The sequence below is a fragment of the Poeciliopsis prolifica genome, unplaced genomic scaffold (assembly GCF_027474105.1).
Source record: "Poeciliopsis prolifica strain line A6 unplaced genomic scaffold, Auburn_PproV2 SCAFFOLD019, whole genome shotgun sequence".
Classification (NCBI taxonomy): Eukaryota; Metazoa; Chordata; class Actinopteri; order Cyprinodontiformes; family Poeciliidae; genus Poeciliopsis; species Poeciliopsis prolifica.
The window spans coordinates 7,681,824-7,705,446 of NW_026562394.1; the positions used below are offsets into that span (position 1 = coordinate 7,681,824).

The window sequence follows — 23,623 nt, forward strand, 5'->3', positions numbered from 1 at the left end:
GGATACGGAAGTCTCTGTAAACAACTTTGCCCTCCAAGAAAAGGACTAGTTGAGACCAAAGAACCATGCTGAAGTTTTTTTCATCCAGTCTAAGGTAGAAACATGAATTTACATTCATGTAAATGGAAATTATCGAGCTTGATTTCATTTATAGTGAGATTAATTGATTTCCTGATTGTTGCAACAAGCTTGTGCCAGTTATATCAAGGATTTTGTGATGGTTTTTAACTTTGACAATGTGCAATATTTAAAAACCTTTAAGATGCGAGATGCAGGACTAAACCATACAAAGATGCTTGTTTTTAAAATGCACAGTACATTTTAGAAAATCCGTCAAAAATGGAAAAAGGATCGACACTTACAATGATTTTGAATTTGACACAGGTATTAAACAGTGGCTTCTTGTCAAACAAAACTTTACTTTCCTTGTTATTTTAGTTTCACCATCTATAAAGTGATAAACCGATACATAGTGCATGAATTTTACCAACTGGACTGATGGAGTGACTGAGGACATAACATTCCTGATCATCAGTGCTGGCGCGGTACACCACAGAATGCTTCCTCCTGACTGTTTCATGAAAGCGCTGTGCTGGAACAAGTCAGGCTATGCCAAGCCAAACATCCCATGCTGGTACCAGATGGGGCCAAGGAATGTGCTTCACTCAACGGTTGGGGAAGAAAGATATGAAATGAGGTAAAGAGAGAAGATATATAGGGGTAATTTCTTTTTGGAAGAGGTACAAAAAGTGGGGGAAAAGTATCAGGGATGATCCCACCCATCGAAAACAGGATTACACAAGTTAACTCAGCTATGTGATCAATAATGACACACCAAAAATCCAGCTATCCACTTAAATCAGAGACATTTCTGCTTATCTGACTCTGCTTAATGATGAGCAGCTATTCAGAAACTAAACCAATCCACTCATTTTCCCAGTCGATGAAAAGTACAATGTTAGTCCAACTGGGTCACAAAACCAACACTTTTTGGTAGAGGCTGTAGGACTCAAAGATTGTTCATTTCAGCATCAGTGATGTGTTTAAAATTAAGTCAGAGGAAGAACATGGTTGCGGGAAGCTACTTAAAAAGAAACAACACGTGAAAAAATGTCTGCATGTCATTGAAGCTCTGAGGGCTCAAGAGGGAGAAAGACGTTGATGAGATAACAGAACGGCTGGATATATTACAGTCTCTCGAACGTGTTGCAATGTTTTTTTATTATTTTTTTTTTTTAATTGTTGCAGCCTAAAATTACAGATGTTGCAGCCTTTATGAGAAAAAAAGTTGTGGTCATCGTTGCAAAAATGTTTTTAAGCTTCCTTTTCCCCAAAATATTTGAAATTGCTGCATCTAAGATTTGTTTTCCTTCTCTTTTTCTCATCAACTTGTAATACCTCTTCAACTGAGAAGACCTTCTGCTAATCTCTTTTCTAATATCTCTGATTCTTTGCAGATATTTTTTAATATGCAGAAAACAACAGTGGGCACAACTTCTGCACAGAAATTGAAGAGGAGTTGGGTCATTCTCTGAAACCTCTTTCAGGGATAGACCATGGTTTATTTTGACCATAAGTCTGTCTGAGCTACTTTTTTATGAACAAAAACAACATTAAAATCTAATTAGCAGAGTGTACTGTTGGTAGGTAAATTGGAATTGGTTGGAGATTCAGGTACACGCTATTTTTAAAGAGTTTGCTCCTGTTTGTTTGGCTCAGATGCTTTAAAAACAAGGTGCTAGAAATAACTTTGCTCCTAAAGCCACTTGAACAACTTGTGTTTAGCTGACTAGAAACAAGAGTAACCCACTACTTCCTCCTAATGAGAAAGCTTCTTTAATTTTTCCCATGTTATAAATATGTTACTAGATCCGGCCTAGTCAGACAGTTGTTGCATAATGTAGAGGAAAGGCTTCGGGCTGCTCTGTGAACCATGCAGGTTAAGATGTTGCTATATTAAAAGAGAGCTGTGCATGTCTGAAAGTGGCAGGTCTCCAGCTGCCTCGTGATGCAGTAAATTCTGCAGTGTCTTTGATTTATTAAATAATGAGAAGCAACACACAACCTTAATAGTAGTTACCAATTCACTGAGTTCTTCTCTTCTCCCCCCCAAGAATGGCCATGAGAAAGTCTGCTGCAGCGAACATTTATTTTTGGTTCTACCCGCTATGACCAATATCTCTACTACTAAACATATTTTCACAAAAAACACTTCCTTACAAATTTTGTATTACCTAGTGATTTACGGAGAGAATTTCTCTCTTTTCTTATCTACAGCTTTTAAAGCGAATTCACTCTTACATTGCATACGGCCAAGAAAATTTCATCAGGTTAATTCTTGCCTATGAAATGTGGTAGACAACATTTCTCATATCTTCATTCGGGTTCTTGGGGAATATTCTCATTGCACATGGTCGGCACTGACAAGCTGCACTAGCTGGGTTAGCGAGTGCTTATATATTTGCTTTGGCGCTAGAACCGTGGCATTTCCAGCTCTTTTCCCACACTGAATCAACCGAACTTCTCTGTGGAGCCTCTCCGAGGATCTCCTCAAAAACTCAGTGAGGTAGGTGCCTGTGGTTCTGCGGTTCCTCTGTGTTTTGAGACAAAACAGTTGCCCTACCTGTCCAGAATATTTTAAGAGCCTTAATTTCTGCCCTCTTTTTGCTGATTCACTGGTTCTGTTTTAAGTTTGCATATGACAACCTTCAACTTCCTACCACGGCATTCAGGCCGCCAGAAAAGACGTTCAATCTTGCGCCAAGGGAGAAGACTGTAGGAAAATGAAATGAAAAAAAACAAAAAATGTCTTCAATGTTACTAAGTAAATTCTGTTCATGTATATTTTTTCTCTCATTATGATACAAATATTCTGAAATGAATCAGAAACTAGGGTTACAATGAACAATTATTTTAGTAATCGATTATTTTTACGATTAATCGCATAAAATATTGGCATATTCTGCAGATTTTTCATTTCACTACTTCAGTTTTTTTGTAAAATATTAGAAATATATTGAAACATGGAGGTAAACAATAAGTCAATTACTTTTTTTTAATAAAAATTTTATGGCACTTCCTTTAGTGAATTTGAAATAGTAGAATCTAAAACTATGCCATTTTGGGTTTTTGGGTAAAACCCATTAACAGATATAATATTAAATGCAAAACTAAATTTTTTTTGTAAATTTTTGGCTTAATTAGTGCTCTGATTATGTTGCTTTTTCAACAAATGGTCTTTTATGAGTTTTTTTCTCCAGTTAACAATTAATCAATTTATTATTTCAACATTGTGATTTCATCCCTACCATAAAAGTTTTACAGTTTGTATTTAAGATTTTAATACATGGATCGTGCAAATATTGAGGCCAATCTTTCAAACAGGTTATGCAATATATTCTGAGAGCTGTACGGGGGTGGTGAACAGTGTATTAGTGATAATGATTTAAAATTCCATCATCACAACTTAAGTTCTTTGCTGAATAAAAGGCTCAAAGGGCATGCATTCATAGAAAAGAACATTTTCAAAATCCACAGTCACTGCCTGTTACCATGGTAGCTGAGAGCTGTACACAGGAGAGTTATAAACGAGCAAAAACCATCAGACAAATAAAAAACATGGTCACAAATAACATTTTTGCACTTAAGCAATCCCATAGCGTAAAAGTGACATTCAAAGTCTTTTAAGAGCCTAAATGACGTGTGTGTGGTGGTCTCTGCTGGGTTTAGCACATTGGTCGACAGAGTTATGGGGGAAAGTAGTGGATGGCAGGCAAAGACACTTGATGCAGTGTGAATATAAGCTGCTACTAAGAAAGACTCATCCATCTTACTGTGGAAAAATAACACATTCATTTGCCTTAAAGTCTAATTTGAATTTTGGAGCATCAAAGAGTGAGGCATGCCCTGGTTTCATGGACTTGGAATGAAGCGTTTTGAAGCAGAGGAGCTTCTAATCTTCTGGTGTTTTGAAACATGGAAGTAAACAATAAGGGTTTACATTTTGGGTTTGTTTTTCAGAAAAGAACTTACACAAATACCAGCCATCTGCAAAACATTTACCAAAATGCTTTAACCCATATAAGAAAAGTGCTCTCAGTTAGGGCTGAAACGATTAATTGGCTTTATCTTGATTAATCGTGAAATACTTATCAACTACTTTAGTAATCAATTAACTGCTAACTGTAGTTATCTGTTTCCATATAAGCACTCCAAATAGGGCCAAATTAAATCAGTTTTATTACTTCTCAATTTCCAGTTTTTCTACTTAAATTCTATTTTAGCCATATTTATTAACCCTTCGATCGTTATGGTGTGAATGAAAAAAATGCCAATAGCGAGAGGTCAACATTTCCTGTTGTTCTGTATCCCAAATGAAACAAACTGCTGCAGTTCAGCAGAACATCTTGGTCTTAAGGATGTGAAAAAGTGCTTCCGTGGGTGCCGCATGGAGATGTGGATAAAGCAACCAGCATAGAGAAGCTACAGACCTGGTCGCAGCCATCCCGACTTCAAATCTCGGGATGGCTGCTTTATCAAAGCTGTGGTTTCATTGCCACGTGTCTTTTTCCCCTTCTCTTAGCCCTCAACCTGTCAGATTACTGTAAATAAAGACCACCAGAGCCAAAACCAAAAAGATATTTTTAAAAAAAAGTGTTTTCCCCCTTCAATCTTTAATGAACTCAAACTAAGAATCTAATTTTTAACATAAAAAGAAACCTCAATTTTGAAAATGCTTTAGAGTTGAACAAACCACCACATAAAAGAAAACCTTTAAAAAGTAAAAGCCTGTGTGCGCTTCCATAATTTCTTCCATGTGCCACAGACATCTCCATTTAAGTAATTGGTCCCAGTGTTTTTGGTGATGCTGCATGTTCCTGCAACTGCACCCCTCTCAGCATTCCCTAAACACAGTGGCATCTCTAAGCAGGGAAAAGTGCAATGTCACGCAAACTGGTCTGCTTTGAGAAACTTAAGCCTGAGGTGTTGATTGAGTCTCTAAATTTGGTCGATCCTAATCCAATGGAACGACACTCAGATGTGGACAAATTAGCCAGATCCACGGATTCAAATCATCACAGCTTAGAAGAGCGAGAGGATCCACAGCAGACCTGCAGAGGTCTTGGTGAGCCCTCACACCTAACAAGGGAATAAAACGTGAAATTTTATGACAAATACAAAATCTTTGAAAAATATTCTGTCCTGGCCTCTAAATCAGTATCAATTTGAAGTACAAAACAAGTGGCTAATTTTGCTCAAATTTGCTCATACAAAAAAGAATCTGCTTTTTTGACTCATATTGGCTTATGAAACCTTCCAAAAAAGTATAAAAGGAAAGTTAAGAGCCTCGGGATTTTTTTGACAATGGGAAATAACGCCTATCCCACAACATAAATACATGTATATGGCCGCAGAGGTTTGATTTGAGTGGTAAATAAAGACCCTGCCTTCACATGTCCCAGAAAACCTAGCCTAAAATAGCTGTGTTCAACTGCCTACAGGCCTAAAATAAATATCTAGGTTAGGAAACTAGCCAGCCAGCCAGAACGCAGTGAGACACAGATGGCAGCCAGAGCAACCTGAGCAAAAAGTAAAAGGCTTTGGGTTTAAAAGTTAGTGACATACCTGCAGACTCATTTGCTGGCAACAAAAAGCCCTTTCCTCCGCCGAGCGCCAGAGCTAACTCGTGTTCCAAGTGGGAATTTAGCCTCCAGTGCCTCCATGGGACTGGTAGCAGTGGAGGGGCAGGACGGCACCATCGCAGAGCTCCTTAGAAGGGCTGCCGGGCCGCAGCACAGCCGCACATATTCCAGGAAAGCGTGTCATCAGGCCGCTTAAGCCGCCCAAAGAATCGTCCATCTCACATGCACGCACTAATCTACGCGGGGTCACTCAAGGTAATCCCTGCTGAGCACTCTTTTTTGATTGGCACTCACAGCAGCACAGGGAGGGGTTTTTTGGGCCTGTCAGCTGGTCGGACGATACCAAGTCGGGATTTTCACGGAGGGGGTGGAGCTCTCACATACTCCAAAGAAGTAAAAGTAAATGGAAAATGAGAAGAAGAAAAAAAGAAAAGAAAGAGCACACAATCAGCAGACAGGCTGCCAACGCTGACTCGGTCTCGCTGAGGTTTTTTTTTTTTTTCCACTCAGTTTCACTCACTTGCCCTACATTCCACTGCTCTTTGCTGCTGCTCCGATCCCACTCTCTCGACTCACCCTGCTCACTCAGTTGCTGGATCTTGGAAATCAGCCTTTATAAACAATTCCTTAAATTACATCCTCGAACAAACAAATATCCCATCTATTCATGTAAAGTAAACAAGCTTTTCCCTCCATCTTCACCACAGTTTCCCTTTAACACGGGTGTCCTAACTGCAAACGTTAAACACTGAAGAAACTCATCCAGCCACTTGAATATGAAAAATATTCTTGTACTCAATAGGAATTTTGAAAACTTTAGTTCGCCACCTCCTCTTATGTAAAAACGTGCTCTACAACCACACAGTTCTGTTGCACAGCAGATGTACTGGACACAATGTTCTCTACAAGGGCTTGTGGCACAGGAAGCAAAGGGAAACAGTCCAGAAAGGATGAGACCTGTCCTTAGCCTGGATTGCAATATTTTCTCTGAATCAGTTCAAGCTGGAGGTTACGCTACCCTAAACAGGATGAAGAATGAACAAGACTGAATGAGTGAATGACGTTTTTCAATGATTGAAAACTAATGTTTGCAGAATACTGTGGAGACACTCCAGTGGGATAAATACTAACAGAACATCCTCTAGATTAATCAGGCTGATCACCAAACAACATCCAAGAACACTAGTAACCAAACTAACAAAATAGCATTTACTAATTTTCATTTCTGTCCTCGCATTGTTAGGTTCCCATCATAATGCAACCCAAAGCCAGGTTCAAACTTTCAACACATTTTCAGCATTTACATAACTTCCACCTTTGGGGCTGTTGGACGTAGACACAGACAGTGGAGATCAGGAACCAATTACCAAGCTTAGAGTCAGCATAAAGCATGCAAAGATTATTGCAATATTACTATAGGGAATATTGTTCAGGTTTAGGTCGAGGAATTCCCTAAACTCTTCAGGAAATCTATGACCTCAACCCAAAACAGCAGCTTGGGTTATTTTTTTAATGTCTGTAATTTGATAAACATTTCCTTCCTTATAGGGACAGTATTGTGTAAAATAATAATGTTATTCCCTCATCAAAAAAATACCTGAAATGATGCCGTGATTTTTTTCATGCATGTTTGAGAAATCTTTTAATCTGCTGTGGCAACCATTTAGCTTGGAGCTAGCTTCGCCTTCGAGGCGCGACTCCTTCTCAGAGCTGCAGTTTTTGAGCTTCCATCTCACTTCCCAAGTCAGCTCCTTCGGACTAGCCAGCAACAATTAGCAGACACTTGGTGAAGCTGCACATCTGCTGAGCTCATTGCATGAGCGACTTCTCTACATAACACTTGTAAAAACATTGAAAGGTTAATAGAGGAGTGACGTGATGACTTCCTCTAGGTGGAATTTCAGAAAGAGCTGGAGCTTTTAAAGAGACAGACCCTATTTCAAGGCATTTAAATTAAATGATGCAAGTCACACTTGACATACGTAGTATTTTTGTAACAAATTAAGGTAATGTAGTTACTTGATTCTGCTTTAAAATGGCACTTTGTGCCTGGAAAATATATAACAGTGCCCCTTTAATTTTGGGCAATCAGCCAACACATGTGAAACTGATCTTAATAAAGTTCTCAAGATCAGCCACTGACTGCTTTTGCTCTGCCATGACAGCATTAGTAAAAAAAATAAAAATATCAGTATTGGCAGGTCCTCTTAAATCTTCTTAAATATTGGACTTACCTGGTTCCGTCCTCTCCTCCTGCCATAGTTTCTCCTGACCAACGCCTTGTAGTTTTGGTTCTTTTTGGTCAAGTAGTAAAACAGCACACAGTCAGCGACACACTAAAACAAGAAAAGCAAACATATTTACATGTTGTTTTAACTGGTTTCTAATTGTTATTAGATGAATTACTTCCAGCTGGTATTTATTCAGACAACAAACTTCACATTTACCTTCCTTTCAAGATACGAGGCAATCAAACCAAAATTCTTGGGATGTTGAATGAACCTGCAGGGCAAATGCATTCGTCACTCATCTCAACCAAACTCCCATCGTTGGGACTTAATAAAACCGGGCTAATAATTAAACACGGACTCACTTCTCCTTGAAGATCTCCCTCTCGTGTTCCGTCCAAACGTTCATGAACTGCCGAGCTTTGTACACCTTCATCGGGTCGTCCATCAGGCCGTTCATGTTGATGAACTTCACCCGCCTCTGCTCCGAGTCGTACATCATGGGAGGGATGACCGACAGCTGCCTCATTTGTTTCTCATTGTTCTGTAAGGCACAAACGGGTCAGAGGTCAGACTAGGCTTGTTGCATAAAATCTTATCCAGAAAGTTGTAGTTTAATCGTGAAGACAAAAATGCAGCATTGGGCCAATTTATTGATTTGACATTTTTTTCTCAAAGTCCAAATCACTTCCAACAAGCATATCAAAAAAACAAGACATATAATATATACAATCAGAATATAGAGCATGTCCTTGGCTACATGGAGCTAGTACACCATTATTGTTTGGAAAACAGTATGCGGAGACTTGTGACTTTAGGAATACCGCCAACAACTCCTGTTGTCGTTATGGCTTTATTATTGTAAAGTCACAGCTGAGCAGCTTTACGCCATCTAAGAACGGTTAAGAACGGTCGGTGTCGGCTCGTCTTTATGGGTTTATGATGCAACTGTGTTGTGAAAGAAGCAAAAGCTTCTATTGTGGAGAAGTTGCAGAAAATCAGGTGCTGCTGAAGTGCTAAAATACTTTCCCTCTCTAAGGAATGCAGTGGAAATCTCCCAATAAGAATCAGCATGATTATGACTGGAAACAATTAAACCCCTACAGAGGAAGAGCACTTCAAATGTTCTGCAGCTGGTTCCCACCTCCTGTTCCGAGAGACCATCGATGATTTCAGAGATCTCATGCTCGCTCCTTGCGATTGTTGCGGAAAGACCCGTTCCTCTTTGTCCAACTCTGTGGGAGAAAAACGGGACAAACTGAAGTACCAACAATAATAACATTGAATTTGTCTGCAGTGAAGATCCAGCTTTAATACAATTGAAAAAGTCTGAATCTCAAAATGCCTATCAACTCAAGTGGTATAGTTTTAGCTTCCCTCTGTTCATAATAAGAGGAATGCTATGTTATTGCATTTTAGAAAATACAATGTTTATTTTATTATTTTTAAAAGGGATTTAATTATATTTTAATATGTTTATGTTTCATGAAAAAAGCTTAAGTGGTGAAATGAAATATCTTTGGAATGTGATTTTTTTTATCCAATTAACCATCAGAAAAATTAATAATTCAGATATTAGGTGCAATATATATTCTTACTTTATTTCATTCTCTCTTTTTATGTGTCCTTCCATCATTCTGTAATATTTAGCCTTTAGCATTATGGGTAACCTCCTTGTCAGGCTGGGTCCAATAGGCTAAATGTTACGTTAGCATGAAAGTTCATAATACTTGGAACAAACTATCAACAGTTATTGCAATAGAAACAGTCTTCTGTGATATCAATATTGGACACACTGATATTGCTATGAATTTACATCAGATACCACCATATTTTCCCTACTTATAGATACAACTTCACGACAAGCCCATTTCTTAAAATATGTAAAAATAAAAAATATGTATTCACTAATCATGCTTTTTATAACTGATTGTAGATTTTATTTGAGATTGCCAATTTTTATATTCTAAGAACAAGAACACATAAAAGAGAAAAATATGCTGCATTTCTTTAATAATGTTTTTAGTTTTGCATTAACAGAAACATGAAGGAATTGAAAGATTACCCACCATTCATGCTTAGAAGTTTAAATTCTAACATTCGTCCTATTTTTATTAAATTAAAGTACATCCTGTTTGTTGACATTTCTAGAGGCCAAAGAAGAAAATTTGAACTCTCCACGCAATATCAGTAATATTAAAATGTCATACAAAGCTTTTTTATTATTATTTAATACCGATTCTACTTTAATTACATTAACACTGGCAAATATCATGGAAATTTAATAAATTGTAAACCCTAAATTTAATGGAATCGTCTAGTTGTGTTTGGAATAAAAATTTTAAAGCAAAAATAAATTAAAAAATTGTAATATAAACATAAAATTTAACTTTGAGGCTCCAGAGATTCATCCACAACAAAAATACTCCTTACAGGTTGAACTTTGGCACTAATACAGATTTTCATTACTTCATCAGTGCAAGGTGGATAATGAAGGATAATGAATGATGCTCACCTTTGGAAGCGCTCCTGCTGCTCTCGTTGCTTGCGGATTTCGGGGAACTGTCGTTCGTAGTACTCCCGTGTTCTGCTCTCCTTGGCTTTACGTCTGGGGTTGTTCTCCATGCGCTCCACCTTCTTCTCCCATGCCTCCATCAGCTGGTCGTAGCGCTGGCAGATCTTCTGTTCCTGTGCACCGGAAGGGGAAATGGCACTCTTGAATCAGGGGACGTTGTGGATGGGGATGAATCACAGCATGCTGTGAGCTCTCTGAATTCAAGTTGAAATTTCTGTTTGGCCGCATAGTTTTGCCCAATAAAGCCAATTTCTGATTTTGAAAACTTGCAAAGTTTTCAAATTTTCCTTTATTTTTTTAAGAGTACTTCTTTTGTGAATTTACCTGAATTATCCCAACAAAGACTAAAAAATTGTTCAGAACTGCATTTGTTATTGTATCTATAATGAAAAATATTGGTGTGTTCTTTATTGTGGAAAGTCAAAAGAGCCACATGGCTTAGATCCATAAGTAAAGATAATCTTTCACATTTTTTTTTTCTGACCAATTTAAATATATGACCTGAACTTGTTCATACTTTCTCTCCTTCAAGGGGTTGTGCATTTTCTAGGCACAGTTCAATTTTGTAGCGTTTATAGCTTTATAAAAATTTTGCATACATCAAATATAACTTAAAAAAAATATGACTTTGTAATGTAATGTCTTAAAACTGGGGCGGGGTGCTCTGTGAGGCGGAAGCACAGCGTGGAAGCTGCAGCTATGGGGAGGAGATGCTTGGAAAAGGCAGTGAGAACAAACATTTTACAAACTTGAATGGTTGTCATGGAAGATTAAAGGATTCCTCAAATATGAATGAATGTTTGAGGAATCACGAATGAATAAATGAATGAATGAAGGAATGAATGAGCTTTCCATGACAGGATGTAAAGCTCAAAAAAGTCAACTTTACACAATACTGCCTCATGATGTCATATTCAAAACTGATCAAAACTAATTTCTCCGTGTACCAACCATGGTACATGGTAAACGAAAAGGCGTTGGATAAATGACGGTGTGAGCAGCCACTCTATTTGCTGCACTAAGCACTATGTTACTCCTTTGTTTTTGTTTGTATTACATGTCCACCCACTAGGAGCACTGTTATGCCAGCAGCATATGTTATTGGTTTGTGTTCTTCTTCTGAGTTCTCTGTCTGTCTGTTTGGGGGATACACATGGCGGAATAAAGTTGAGTAAAGAAACGAGTTATTTTTACTGACTAACACTAAACAGGTGTTCTGTCAGATCATCATACGCTGTCAGAATAGCATCGTGTGATTGCTATTCATACACTGCAATTCTGTAGTATTCTACAGACTTGCATATACTCTATAATAGCATATCACCATGCATTAGCATTAGCAAATCACCATGCTTTCTGATTGGCTACCTGTCACATTTAACAGGCTGCCTTCTCATTCACTGTCAGCTATAATAATCGGGCTAAGACGATGATGATTATGCCCGATATTAGATCGGAGCGGTCCCAACGTTCTACAGCCTGGACCAGATCAGTCGTCGTGACACACCTCACAGTACAGGAGGATCGGTTACAATTATCGTAAGCAACAATCTGGTGGGAGTGGGCTGTAATTTGGCTGTGCACCCCCCACGCCCGGGCCACGGTTAAATAGCCAAGGCTTGACCGGTCCGTAGTGGTAAAAAGGTTGGGGATCACTGATTTAAACAGTCAGTGCTGCCGTTTTTTTCTTTAAAAAAAATAAAAAAATAAACTAATCAAGAGAGTTGGTTGAGGCCAGAGCAGGAGCGAGTGAAGAAGTTGTTTGTTGTGGGTTTCAGTTTGTTATCAACTCCATTTGTGTCTCCCGTCCCATTCACAATTCGCTCCGGTGCAATCGTTATGTTTACAAACCCTCTTCAACGGATTATGGCATTTCTGTTGCACAAGTTTATGTTGAAATCATCAAATAAAAACACTGTTTATTGCCGAGGTCAGGAAAACTATTTAAATCCATAAATGACTTGATGGGAAAGAGGTAAAATGTTTTGAGAAGAGGGTAACAAGGACAAAATGGTCCTTTTTTCTTTTCTTTTTTTTCCTCCAACCTTCTGCAGCGAGAGACCAACAATTCACCTTCCTCTTGGCACAAGGCCACCTGCCATTGTTCACGGTCCAAAAGGTCTGCCTGAACCCGACAAGGAGCTGCCAGAGAGGTTAGAGTCACTGAACCGTAGCAACACAAAAAAGATCTTCGTGTTTAAACACAAGGTGATTCTGCAATATTTAAATAACCGATAAGGCTGCGGTTTGGCAAGGCACTTCTCAGAAAGGCTGTTTGATGTGACAATATTTATTATTCCACTGCATACAAAAGTTGTTATTGCCCCACACAATGCGTCCAAACAAACGGGGGAAACCGAGGCGTCTCCTGTTCCCTAAATAATACAGCGGTTGTATAATTTTCAGCTTCCACAACCATGACCCACAGAGTCAAAAGAACCTTGGTGAGCAGGTCCAGCTTATCGTCGCCTTGTTTTGAAGTTGATTTTGGTGCCGAAGCAGCGATATGTGGCTTTTCATATGATTATTTGAACAGAAATGTTTGAAAACTAATTTTTATTGTTTTCTGTCTACTTCAGTTACATTCGTCATAGAGGATATATACTATCACTGTGACGTCCTGACTTTACTTTAAGGCTGCAGCCAACTTATTTTATTTATCAGTTAAATCAGATAAAAATTGGCGCCTCCTGCAGGTTGTTCTCTTAACCACTTAAGATTTTTCACACAATTCTAGAAAAACAAAAACATACAAATAATTCATTTTTAAAATATAAAAATAAACATTTTATTGCCTAAAATACAAAGATGTAACGTTCTTTTAATTATTCCACTGCATACAGTTGATCATTTGTAGCAAAGGAAGCATCTGCAGCTAAAAAAAAAATACTTCTAACATCATGTGAAAATTTCAGCCCTTTCTGCTTGACTTGTCGTCAACTGGACCGCAGGACTGATCGGTTGATTATTTATTCTTTTAAGCAATTAATAACCAGATAACAAAAGCTATTTGATAGGATTTATTTTCACAGAATTTGAAGTGGGTAAAGCTAAAACTATGCTACTTGAGGAGTTCTTAGAAAACTTTTTTGTCTGAATTGCAAAAGGTTTATATTTTTTATACAGTTTTGGCTTAATTACACCAGTGAGCATGTTGTTCTTTCAGAAATTGGGCTTTTTCTGTGTATGTATACCCCTGTTATGGATTAATCAATTACTAAATTTGTTGCTGATAATTGTTTCAATCATAATACTTTATCTAAAAGTGCAACGCTGTATCATTTCCCTCTAAAGACATATCCGCATGAACATTCATAGATAGTCACAGCCCTTGATAAACTCTAATCTTGGTCCTGCTGACAATATTTTTAAAGGAAACACGTTTGCAGATGTTTAGTCTCTATTTTGATACGGCTTGTTGATAATGCCGTACGCCGCATTATCAACAATTGCTCCATCATACCATGCACAGCAGTTCAGACAAGAAGCTGCAGCAGTCAGATTCAACATAGAGTTTTTTGGTGTGAATCAGGGGAGTCCAAAGTGGGGTTCAGGCGCCATTTGAAGCCCTGAGGAGGAATTTATGCGGCCCTTGACAACAACTGAAAAAATGTTTGCCGACTCAGGCCACGATGCAGGTCCAGCAGTTAGACTGCTTTGGCTGTTTCATTAACATATTACATGTCTGGTTTATTGTTGAGCCAATAATACTAGAAAAAAGAATAATCTCAATTTAAATAAAAACAATAATAAGCTAAATTGTGTGGCCCCCTGAGTACATTCAACTTGACATTTCTGGCCCCCATGGTGAAACGTTCAGACACTCCTGGTGTACATGTAACAGGTGAAGAAACACTTGGATCATTAGGGAAAACATAACAAAATAACGTGAATGGCTTATTGTACTGTTTTGAAAGGACACCGACTCTGCAACAACAGGTCAGCAGGTTTCTGTGGACTCATCAGATTTCAGCCAACAACACAGCGGCCCATGTTTGCTTTTGAAATAATTGGCAACTAATTTAGTGTTTTGTTCATTTTCTAAGGTAAAAAGGAAGCTTATCGTAAAGCCAAACTAAGTGCAGCCGCTCATTCTTAAAAAATGTAGGAATAAATGGTAACCAGTGCTTCAATGCTGCGAGCAGAGGTCATAAGAGGACAAGTGGTCACATGTTGTATTGTGCTGTGTCTGTTACACTGACTATGGGAAAGGAGTTATCATGGTGTATCCATAATATCGACACACTTATATGTAAAATAAGATGCAAGTTTGGAATTGTGTAACTCCAGGGTGAGGAAACTTACCCTCTGTTTACGTGCGTGGTTCCTCCTCTTAAAAAACAAAATCAGCTTCTTCCGCATGACTTGGTTTCTGAAACAAGTGAGTTTTTATATTTATACAGGAATATTACTGTTTGAATGTTGAGTTCAAAAATATAAAAAAAAATTTAATAAAATAATTAGAATGATAACAATAAACGCCTGCATGTTGCAAATGCAAAATAGGACTCCTTGTGCACCTTTGGGAATTATCACACTGAAACAATCCAAACAAATTGTCTGAAGGTAAATTATACGGTGGCCCTGAGGTGCAAAACACAACAACATTAACAAAAACACAACAACATTAACGGAAACACGACAACATTAACAAAAACACAACAACATTAACAAAAACACAACAACATTAACGGAAACACGACAACATTAACAAAAACACGACAACATTAACGAAAAACACAACAACATTAACGAAAACACAACAACATTAACGAAAACACAACAACATTAACGGAAACACGACAACATTAACAAAAACACGACAACATTAACGAAAACACAACAACATTAACGAAAACACAACAACATTAACAAAAACACAACAACATTAACGAAAACACAACAACATTAACAAAAACACAACAACATTAACGAAAACACAACAACATTAACAAAAACACAACAACATTAACAAAAACACAACAACATTAACAAAAACACAACAACATTAACGAAAACACAACAACATTAACAAAAACACAACAACATTAACGAAAACACAACAACATTAACAAAAACACAACAACATTAACGAAAACACAACAACATTAACAAAAACACAACAACATTAACGGAAACACGACAACATTAACAAAAACACAACAACATTAACAAAAACACAACAACATTAACGAAAACACTACAACATTAAGGAAAACACAACGGAAGAGGTAGGTCCCAGTGGGAGACCTAAGAAGTCGCTGATTGGACGACAGGTCGTTTTACTTTTGAACCGGAAGTTATGCTGGAGTGCTTCGTTTGATTGAAAACCTAAGGAAGCGGGAATACAGTCACTTCGCCATGTATTGCCCGAACTGTGGAAAGGAGGTGGTTGAGCCGTCACCAAATTTTTGCAGTAATTGTGGCAAGAGGCTTCAAGAAACTTGTATGGAGGATACTCCACAATGTTCAAGTAAGTTAAAAAGTATAAAGGAAGATTCATATTTCTTATGGATGTAGTAACTTGCTAACGCTAGTGGTCTCCAGACCGTGTCCACTGTCATCTAGTTGTTCATTATAAATGCAATTAAAAGTACACAAAGTCGCTATAATACAGCAGAATTGTATTAGCTATATATCGTAAGGTCCGTTACAGCCTTAGGCACTACTTTTTTAGGATAATTGGTGTCGTTCTGGTTCTGCTGCACTGCGATCAGGCTAGCCGCCTTTTTGGAAGCGAACTCGCACTTAATTTATACTTGTGGCAGCTTTACTTCAGTTCGTAATACATATTGTCTGTTTGCATGAATGTGATGTGCGACATTTTTTCTTTGCTTTACTTCTAGCACAACAGACTGTCCCATCCTGCCGTACACCAGCCCTCAGCACCTTCCTTGAATAGAAAAATGAGGAGCGACCAAAGTATTCTCTTGGGAGAAAGGGGTTAAAACAAAAGGTAGAAATGAAAGTTCGGGTAGGTGCTAAATTCGGTTCCCCTGTGTCGGGAGCGATCATTACAGCCAGAGAGACGAATGAGGCGGATCTGACCATTTTCACGTCGCTTCTGATCGATTTCTCGGTAAAACAACTCATATAATCATGTGAAGGTTGTAACATTGAGTTTAATTGGCAGCTGTTGTTTAAAAAATTGTATAATAAATAAATAAACAAGATCTTCTGATGCTGTTTTTTGTTATTTTATACGCCAAGAGAATCGCTCTTTTTCCAACGTTTCTCACGTAAGCCTGGCAGAAATAAGTCAGGCACCAAACACAGTTTTCCCAACACGTAGTGTGTATGTAAAGATTTTTGAGAATTTGGAAACAGTTGTTCTTTATTCCCCAAGGTTCGGTAAGGGTAGGAAAGAATGGAGGAAATTATAATCTGGTCCCCCTCCATAATATGGGAACAACTTAATTTACCAGCAAGATTTTTTTCTCTGTTTATTCCTCTCATCATCAACAATAAATCCTGTGATTTTGGTAGAATTTGCTCCTTGTTTGCCAGAGTTATGAGGGGAAAGCCATATATTTTAGGTGACTAAAATAATCTGTTCCCCCTTCAAAACATGGGGACTATTTACCAACAAGTCTTCAACTGTGCTTATTCATCTCTTCATCAACAACAAATTATTTGAAAACATTTCCTCTTTATTTGCCAGAGATATGAGGGGGAACCATATATTTTAGCCACCTGAAATAATGTGTCCCTTCCAAAACATGGGAACCAATTAATTTACCAGGAAAATGTTCTCTTCATTTCTCAAAGGTAAGTGGCCTTGGGATTTAAACTATCTTTCCACAGCTGTCTTATATCACATTATCCTTCTCGAAAAACCATCAATGCACCCTGAGATGGCCAAGCCGAATGGCTTCAGTTTTGTCGTAGCCATCTACATGCTATATGTAATTGGGCCCCGTGGAGGGATACGTGCGTCTTGTAAACCTGCGAGTTCTCAGAGCGATGCCTTGAGGATTCAGCTGCCTCAGCAGTCTCATTACAACATCACGTTTGACACGCAGGTTGTGTTTTAGTTTGAGAACTTGCCACATGGTCCGATAGCCAAATAATTGCCCTGGTCCTCTAAGCTCGGACATAATGACACGTCTCACTTCAGGAAGTGGAGAGTAGTTGCCTCTTCAATGCAGCCCTGCTACTTTCAAATGAGTCTTTACTGAACGCATGCTAACCGACACTTCGTGGTTGGTCTGGAGCATGTCCAGTATCACCAGTATCAGTATGTCCTGACTCAAAATATTTACGAATAACAGTACTAAGGTTTGGATCACTGAGAACATTCTTGTTTTCAGCAATCAAGTTAAAGCCAGAAGAACTTCCGGTTCAAAAGTAAAACGACCTGTCGTCCAATCAGCGACTTCTTAGGTCTCCCACTGGGACCTACCTCTTCCGTTGTGTTTTCCTTAATGTTGTAGTGCTTTCGTTAATGTTGTCGTGTTTTTCTTAATGTTGTTGTGTTTTTCTTAATGTTGTTGTGTTTTCGTTAATGTTGTAGTGTTTTCGTTAATGTTGTCGTGTTTTTCTTAATGTTGTTTTTTCTTAATGTTGTTGTGTTTTCGTTAATGTTGTAGTGTTTTCGTTAATGTTGTTGTGTTTTTCTTAATGTTGTTGTGTTTTCGTTAATGTTGTTGTGTTTTTGTTAATGTTGTTGTGTTTTTGTTAATGTTGTCGTGTTTTTGTTAATGTTGTCGTGTTTTTGTTAATGTTGTTGTGTTTTTCTTAATGTTGTTGTGTTTTTGTTAATGTTGTTGTGTTTTTCTTAATGTTGTTGTTTTTCTTAATGTTGTTGTGTTTTCGTTAATGTTGTCGTGTTTTTGTTAATGTTGTTGTGTTTTTGTTAATGTTGTAGTGCTTTCCTTAATGTTGTAGTGTTTTGCACCTCAGGGCCACCGTAAAATTACCATCCTGCGCAAATTCATTGCTTAAATATAAAATACAAAAAGTCAGAAAAAATCTCTAAAAAATTTTTTTTCGGTAAGTTTCCTGGCATTTAACAAATACAAATAATTTTTCTAATTTCAGCTGACCTAAAACAAGAGACATTTAGTCTGATTTTACTTCAGACAGTGAAAAGAAATGCATCCATGTCTTATTTATTAGGTTTAATAACATGTCTGGTTTTAAGTATAAATACCATTTTCCAAATTTAGGCTTTTAATCAAACCGTAGATTGCACTTTATTACAAAACTGTGGAGTTTGAATATCTAGCACTCTGTCAGATTTCATACAAAAATCAAGCACTTTCCAAACTTTGCAAAACATCTAATTGAGATTCAAACATGTTGAAAGATTTTAAGCACCTAAAGTCAAAAAGTCTCCGATAAACATGCTATGTCTCAGTTTATCGGGGATTTTGGGGAAGAAAAAAAGAAAAAAAAAGGCATCTCTGAATCTTTCCAGTAAACCATCCAGCAATGATTTGCGTTTAAAGAGTGACACACACAAAATACCGGGAACTCTTCTATTTACAAATGCTGGTAGTGTGTGTGTGTGGGCTGGGGGACAGTGAGGCCGTTGACCCTGAGAGCGTGGCTTGTTCACTCGGTTCAGACAGAATTGCTCTCGGTCCTGATAAAAGGCCAAGCCAGATGGGTCGCTCTCGTGGGGCACGCTGATAAGAGGTCTTTTTTTTTTTACGTTGTTCCAGATGACACAGCCTTCAACCCCTCATGCAACCTATTCTGAACACACACGTGCGCACACATCGTCGCTTCCTCTCACAGCCTCTCTCCTTGGTGTGAACAGTAAGTCAGCCAGGTGACTCAGCAATCAGATTAGACTGAATTATCAGTGAGGTTTATGAGACCTCGGGTCGGAGTTGAACGGTTTCCATGGCGAGCGCCTAACAAAATGACTAAAAAAAAGAAGATACTCACGTTTTGATGTTGTCGTGGTACACCTTTGTGTCTGATGGCTGGTTGTACAAAGGCTAGTAAAAGAAGAAGAAGAAGAAGAAGCAAAAGTAATTATAGTTGCTGTGCAATATGTCATTCTTGTGCATTAGTATTAGAGACACACCGAGAAATCTGCTGGTAACTGAAATTAAGATCATTTTTAGCTTGACCGACCCTGACCGGCAAAGCCAAACAGAAACTTCTCAATAAACCCGTCGTATGTGAGCCACTACTAGCTTCTGCTAACGACAACATATGTTTTTTTTGTGTGTGGCCGCTGACACAACGTTGGGCGGTGAGGTGTCTGAACATGATGGAGGAAGAAAAGATACGTGAAAAAGTATTTCAAACATTATCATTTGCCTTGAAAGCGAGAGCGAGATTTTTAACAGATAGCAAGAAGGGTAAAAGGAGGTCTTATCTTTTACATCTTGGAACATCATTTCATCATACAAATATACACGATCTTTTGTCTTTGATGTAACATATCAGTAAAAATGTGTTTTCCATGCATATTACTAAGAACCACTCATTGCTGTAAAGCAAGAATTAAATGTCGTCCTTATTTACATCTTCCATTCTTAAACAGAATCAGGAAGCAGTAAAAATCTAAGTTGTATAATAACTGGCTACATCAACTTAAGTAACATATTAGAAACAATTTCCTTGTATGAGTAGGTTTATTTTGCTGTATTTTTTGCTTTTGTTTGAGTAATTTTATTTTGAAGAGTCTCTGCATTTATTTGCATACAATTCTTGGATATTTTGTAGTTATGTTATTTATTTTGGTCCTTGAAATGCCAAAATAACTTTTAATTTTCAGCCATCTCAAGATATAATGTTTTAACATTAAATGATTTTTTTTTATTAGTTACTCATTACTTGAGCACCCTTAAATTTTACTTTTACTTGAGTAAAAATATGTTGAAGCAGTGCTATCCTACCCACCTCAAAAACGGTCTAAACAAAATTTGAATTGGTGCATCTCTAATTATTTAAAGTCCTTAAAGCTAAAGAAAAAAAAATATCCATAAAATAAGCACAATTAATCAACATACCAGCTCAACTTTGGGGCCAAGACCTTCCAATATTTTATGGGCCTCCTCAGCTTTTTTCTGAAAAGAAAGCATTGACATCACAACAGACGCTTAATGAGTGACTGTGATCACTAAACCGATCTGTATCGGTTTAGTGATATAGATGACACTTTCTGTGCGATTGGTGTCCTGATTAAAATAAAAATTGTCACTTTTATCATTATCACAAAATATTGTGACAAAATTTTAAGTTCATATCTCCTAAGTCAAATTATTCCATGAAAAAAATTGAGAAACTCTCCAAACCTGTATAACAAAGTTTAGAAACATTCACTGGTTCTTCGCTAGTGTTAGCCAAAGTTATTAAGAGCCATTGTGGCTCCTGAACCGCAAGCTGCAGACCCCTGATCCTAATTAAATACACTAATATTGATAGCTGCGACATGTCAACAAGGTTGAAAAGTTTAAGGCCCTGCAAGTGACCAGCTTGCAGGGCTGCAAGGGGAAAAAGAGCAAAAAATGGTGATGCAAGAAAATAATTATGGAAGCTGGGAAGAGATTCTTCCTGGGGCAGAGCAGATTTTTAGCTGAGACAAGATCATTAGGAGAATAATGACTCAGTGTGTAATTTCCCGAGCTCATCTACAGGCGGGACAAACAGGCGCAGCTGCCAGACTAACTGGCATGAGCGAGCGCCTTCACATCCTCCAGGGTTAATGGTTGACTGAGAAGGAGAAAGAGTCTCAGCACTCTCCGACCACAACGCTGTCTCCCAGCCATGAACTGCAGTGACCCCCACAGAAATGGTTTTCCAGCTCCATGAAACGCAGTTCCTTTAGACCGAGGCTGTTCAAAGTGAGGCCAGGGGGCCATTTGCGGCACCTGGACTGATTGTTTTGCGGTCGCCTGACCACAATCGTATTCCCCCTCCTCTGTCTTTTTTTAACGTTTCAATACAGAAGTTAAAAGAAAAACACACATTGCTGACAAAAAATTTAAATTAAAAAATAACAAAAAAACCATGAATAAACAATATTAAAATTCTTGCCAGAGGTAAGAACACAAAATTGTATATTTTCCTAAAATCATCTCCACAGAATTCCAGTTGAATCTGTAGACAAACCCAAAAGAAAACAATCAAACCTTATTGTATTTATCTAGCAAATAATTTCTATTCGTTTTTTTTTATTATTATTATTTTGAGTGAAAAACTGTTTGAATGTCTCACAACTATTCCACACCCGAATCCCTCTAACTGAAGTACAGTTGTTTTAAATATTTGTTTAGTTTTCTTTTTAAACAAACCACTGTTTCCTAATTCATAGTTTATTTATTTCATGTTGTGCAGTTTTTGTAAGCTGTGTATATAGTCAATGATATTCTGAGCTCTATTAAATCTGAACTTTTTAAAGTGTTCACTTCCAGAATAAAGTAGTTCTTGTAGAAAAAAATTTCTGGTTTCCTTTTATTTTCATGGTAACTACGACAACATCTACTCATTGTCTTACTCTCTAAACTAGATCCATGTGAACAAAAGTCTGATGTCAGTTTCTCTTTTAAAACTCAATTAAATACAGCAGGTGTTTTTTAAACGAAGACCCTGTTTTCTAAAACAGACAAAATATCTCTTCATTTTCTTTAGTCGAGCCCAAAATAAAAAGAAAAATTTGTTTAAATGGAATAGTTCACGCTTAATTTATTGCTGTGTAAAAATAGAATAAAAATGGTTTTGGTTTTTTTTGGTTATTTTGGAGCTGATCATCTTGACCCGGGTGACAAAAAGTTTGGAAGCCACATTTTTTAAAGATTCCATTGAAAACACGTCCTAATTCTCTTCCACTGCAGCCAAATTAATAAAAAGGATTAAAAAAAGAGAACCACAAGAAAGTCCAGCAACAGTGGATACAGTTGAATCCTTGTTCTGAGAATCAAAATCCTGCCGTGTTTTGTGATCAGGAAGTTTGAGCATGAAGCAGAAAGAAATGTTCATTTCATAGTGGAAGCAACTTAATACAGCTCCACGGTGGCTCAAAGCAAATGCTTCATTTCAGAAGAGAAACAAGCATAATGAAGAAAAACCTGAATTTAAAGAGACGGCTGCAGCCCGTCTGCTGCAAGGATCGAGAAGAAATGTTGTTGTGGTCCCAGTTAAAAGCAGACCAATTAGCTTTATGGGTGGCTGCAGCCGAGACAGGAAAACTGAATAACTCCATCAGAGATGGAAGGCGGTGTGTTCGGAGGTCGTACCCTGTTCTCATCGTAGATGATCTGAACGATGCTGCGGTGCTTGTGCTCCACCGGAGGAGGGGTCACTGGCTTTTCTGGCTCCACGGGCTTCGCTGCTTCTTCCTCGAGTTGTTGCTAGGAGACAACATCGAGATGAGAATTTCAGACCAAAAAGCTTAATATTAAAAAAATGGAAAATAAAAATCACAGTCGCACATTTGCATATGTTGAGACTTTGGAATTTCAGTATTTATCTTCTTTTTTTTTTTTGCATGAAACAGCATGAAGCACCTGAATGCTGCCTCGATAAACAGCTGATGCTCATTGGAGTCCCAGCACTTCATTTTGTATACAGTGATATTCATTGTATACACATTAGCTTTATTAAGTACTGTGTGGCCAGCTATCAAACAATTTTCAGGACTTTTAATTAAATACAGTGATATATTGTGTATAGACAAAAAAATATATTACTTAGAATTAAGACAGAATGTAAAATTTTGTTACAGAATGGTATTTTGTTACCTAAAACTCTGGCTATTTAAAAAGTAGGTCTGTCTTGTTTTGTTTTACTGCCACTGGAAACAAGATTTTCCCTTTTTTTCTCCTGAGCAGAATCATTATGAAACATTTCATTAAGGCCAAGGTTTCTTATACAACAACCTTTGTTTTCCAGCCTTGCTCAGTGACAAAACGCCTGGCTCACTTTAACCCCACCTGCTTTTTCTTCAGCTTGGAAATCTGCTGTTCCACTTTCGCAATCTCCCTGTCCACACGGTCCATGCTCTGAATCAGCTCCTCCTTGGACAGCTTGGAGGGAGACGTGTCCTGCTCTTCCCCCATGTGCAGCGCAGGTCCTCCCGACGACGGGGACTCCACTTTGATGGCGAACGGAGACTCCTGATGAACAACATTTGTTTAAAGCGCGTGAACCGTCAGGCTTGATTTTCTGCCAGGAGCCGAGTAAAGTTATAAAACCTAGATTCAGCCGAGAGGGGAGAG

The 23,623-nt window shown here is 37.9% G+C and overlaps 1 protein-coding gene and 1 long non-coding RNA gene across 8 annotated transcripts in view; one reads left to right on the top strand and one right to left on the bottom strand.

Moving 5' to 3' along the window:
* Window positions 1-23,623, bottom strand: part of ncor1 (nuclear receptor corepressor 1) — a 63,922-nt gene that overhangs the window by 31,092 nt on the left and 9,207 nt on the right. For 6 of the 7 annotated variants that reach the window (XM_055043496.1, XM_055043501.1, XM_055043500.1 and 3 more), the window contains exons 5-14: window positions 23,339-23,521; window positions 22,643-22,756; window positions 20,417-20,473; window positions 19,341-19,393; window positions 14,751-14,817; window positions 10,386-10,558; window positions 9,015-9,105; window positions 8,236-8,414; window positions 8,090-8,144; window positions 7,877-7,978 (exon numbers count right to left, since the gene is read on the bottom strand). In XM_055043496.1, coding sequence (XP_054899471.1) covers window positions 7,877-7,978; window positions 8,090-8,144; window positions 8,236-8,414; window positions 9,015-9,105; window positions 10,386-10,558; window positions 14,751-14,817; window positions 19,341-19,393; window positions 20,417-20,473; window positions 22,643-22,756; window positions 23,339-23,521 — 1,074 coding nt within the window. The remainder of the gene's footprint in view (window positions 1-7,876; window positions 7,979-8,089; window positions 8,145-8,235; window positions 8,415-9,014; window positions 9,106-10,385; window positions 10,559-14,750; window positions 14,818-19,340; window positions 19,394-20,416; window positions 20,474-22,642; window positions 22,757-23,338; window positions 23,522-23,623) is intronic. The other variant, XM_055043499.1, reaches the window with a different exon arrangement.
* Window positions 15,558-16,618, top strand: LOC129368504 (uncharacterized). The gene is made up of 2 exons (XR_008606868.1): window positions 15,558-15,918; window positions 16,292-16,618. It is a non-coding gene; the product is annotated as an uncharacterized LOC129368504 (long non-coding RNA).